Genomic DNA, 1,900 nt, shown 5'->3' with positions numbered 1-1,900 from the left:
TAAAATCAGATAATCATCAAGGAAACGCCCAAGCGAAGAGGAAGTGAGCAAACATACATGAGGCTTCAAAGATTGGTCAGATTTTCTGATGTTATTTTCAACATTTTTGATAATCTCAAGAAACATCTGTCTCTTAAGACACTGAGAAGGCAAGCTAAACCTCTCGCCCAAAGAGAAAAGATTGCGCATCGTGTCCGGAATGTCACTTTCTGTGACATTGACAAACCATTTTTGCCTCCAATTATACGTTCCCTCACAATCACCAACCACGTGAGCGAGCTTAACCTTTAAAGGGCCGGAAAACCAATATTTTGGCGCACCAGAATAACTTGTTCAATTTCTTTTTTTTAATTAAATATTAATATTCTTAATATTATTAGCAAATTTTAATATTATTTGATGTCAATTTGCCCGTCCCTCCCCCACTCACCCCGTACCCATAATTTTCATGTGAGATATTCTAAAACAAATACATGGCTTGATTTGCGTGCGGCTGCAATTATAAACAAATTTATTTTCATTTGGGGTTTTTGAAGTTGCTATTTACTAGTAAAACAATTTGGCAAAATTGTGAATAGCAGATCAAAAATATATTTATTGATTAGGCCTGCCCGTTTATTGTCGTCCGTCCTTGCCATACGTGAGAACGGCGCGTAGGAGCACCTGTCGCCTCGCGTTCTCTGTTAGGTCAGGAACAAGATACACTTATTTTTTTTACTGTGTTGATACAACATTTTCCGTTACTTTTTATCTTTTTCGTACTTTTATTACTTTTGCTATACAATGAATACAGGTGATGACGAAGCTTGGAGTAGTGGAGAGTCAGAGCCTGAAGAAGATGTTATTACAGACAGAAGTATTGCTTGTGATGTTGATTTACTTGATTACAAACGTGATGAGAATATACTAGATGTACACTATGATCCTTATTTTTACCCATCTATAAAAACTTTTACTGGTGAAGCACGTATTCGTGATCACGTGTCTCTAGACGAACCTACTCTATTAGAATGTTTGAAATATGTTTTTAATACATTTCTTGTAAATTTGATTGTAGAACAAACCAATCTTTTTTAAGAACAAAATCCCGAACCGGATCGAATACATATGAAGCCGTGGACTCCTATTACTGAAGACGAATTATGGATAATGATTGCTTTATCAATAAACATGGGACATGTTGTAAAAAGGCACCTAAAGAATTATTGGAGCCAAGATCCACTGCTGTACACTCCAATATATGGCGGAAGTTTATCTCAAAATAGATATGTTCAAATTTTACGATACCTTCACTTTTCTAATAATAAAGAAGTTTCCAATCATCCTTTGAAAAAAATCAAACCAGTGATAGATCATTTGAAAGAAAAGTTTAGTAATACTATTATTGCTAGTGAAAAACTTTGCATTCACGAAAGTTTAGTCTTATGGAAAGGGAAGCTAAAATTCACACAATTCTTACCATTGAAGAGACACCGATTTGGTATGAAGATATTTGAATAAGCGGACTGCGAAACAGGATTTCTCTTAGATTTTATAGTATATACTGGCTCTGACACTGATTATGAGACATTTGATTTAGGCGTTTCTGGTGATATTGTTGCACATTTCATGCAACCTTATTGTAACAAAGGGGGTGTGTTATACACTGATAATTAGTATACATCTCCACAACTGTCAGACTACTTACATGACAGAAATACTGGTCTTTGTGGAACTGTAAAAAAAATCGTAACGGAATGCCAACTCTTAGTTCAAAGCTAGATCGTGGTGAAACAGAAGTTGCCCACACCGATTCTTGGATGGTAATCAAATGGATGGATAAAAAGGAAGTTTATGTATTGACAAGTATTCACAAACACCAGTTTTGTAAAACTGGTAGGAAAAACTACAAAACCAATGA

The 1,900-nt window shown here is 35.3% G+C and overlaps 1 protein-coding gene across 1 annotated transcript; it reads left to right on the top strand.

Annotated features, from left to right (window-relative positions):
- The first annotated feature begins 783 nt into the window (after window positions 1–783).
- Window positions 784–1,500, top strand: LOC109863190 (piggyBac transposable element-derived protein 4-like). The gene is made up of 2 exons (XM_020443409.1): window positions 784–967; window positions 1,079–1,500. Exons 1-2 carry the CDS (start codon window positions 784–786, stop codon window positions 1,498–1,500), a joined length of 606 nt encoding a protein of 201 aa, XP_020298998.1.
- The last annotated feature ends 400 nt before the right edge of the window (window positions 1,501–1,900 follow it).

Source organism: Pseudomyrmex gracilis, unplaced genomic scaffold (assembly GCF_002006095.1).
Source record: "Pseudomyrmex gracilis isolate BER0280 unplaced genomic scaffold, ASM200609v1 scaffold_3516, whole genome shotgun sequence".
NCBI classification, from domain to species: Eukaryota; Metazoa; Arthropoda; class Insecta; order Hymenoptera; family Formicidae; genus Pseudomyrmex; species Pseudomyrmex gracilis.
This window is presented reverse-complemented; position numbering and strand designations above follow the sequence as displayed.

Coding starts and splice junctions, on each gene's coding strand:
- LOC109863190 (XM_020443409.1), top strand. CDS start 784: ATGAATACAGGTGATGACGAAGCTTGGAGTAGTGGAGAGTCAGAGCCT. Junction 968..1,078: donor AACTTTTACTGGTGAAGCAC/GTATTCGTGATC, acceptor ATCTTTTTTAAG/AACAAAATCCCGAACCGGAT.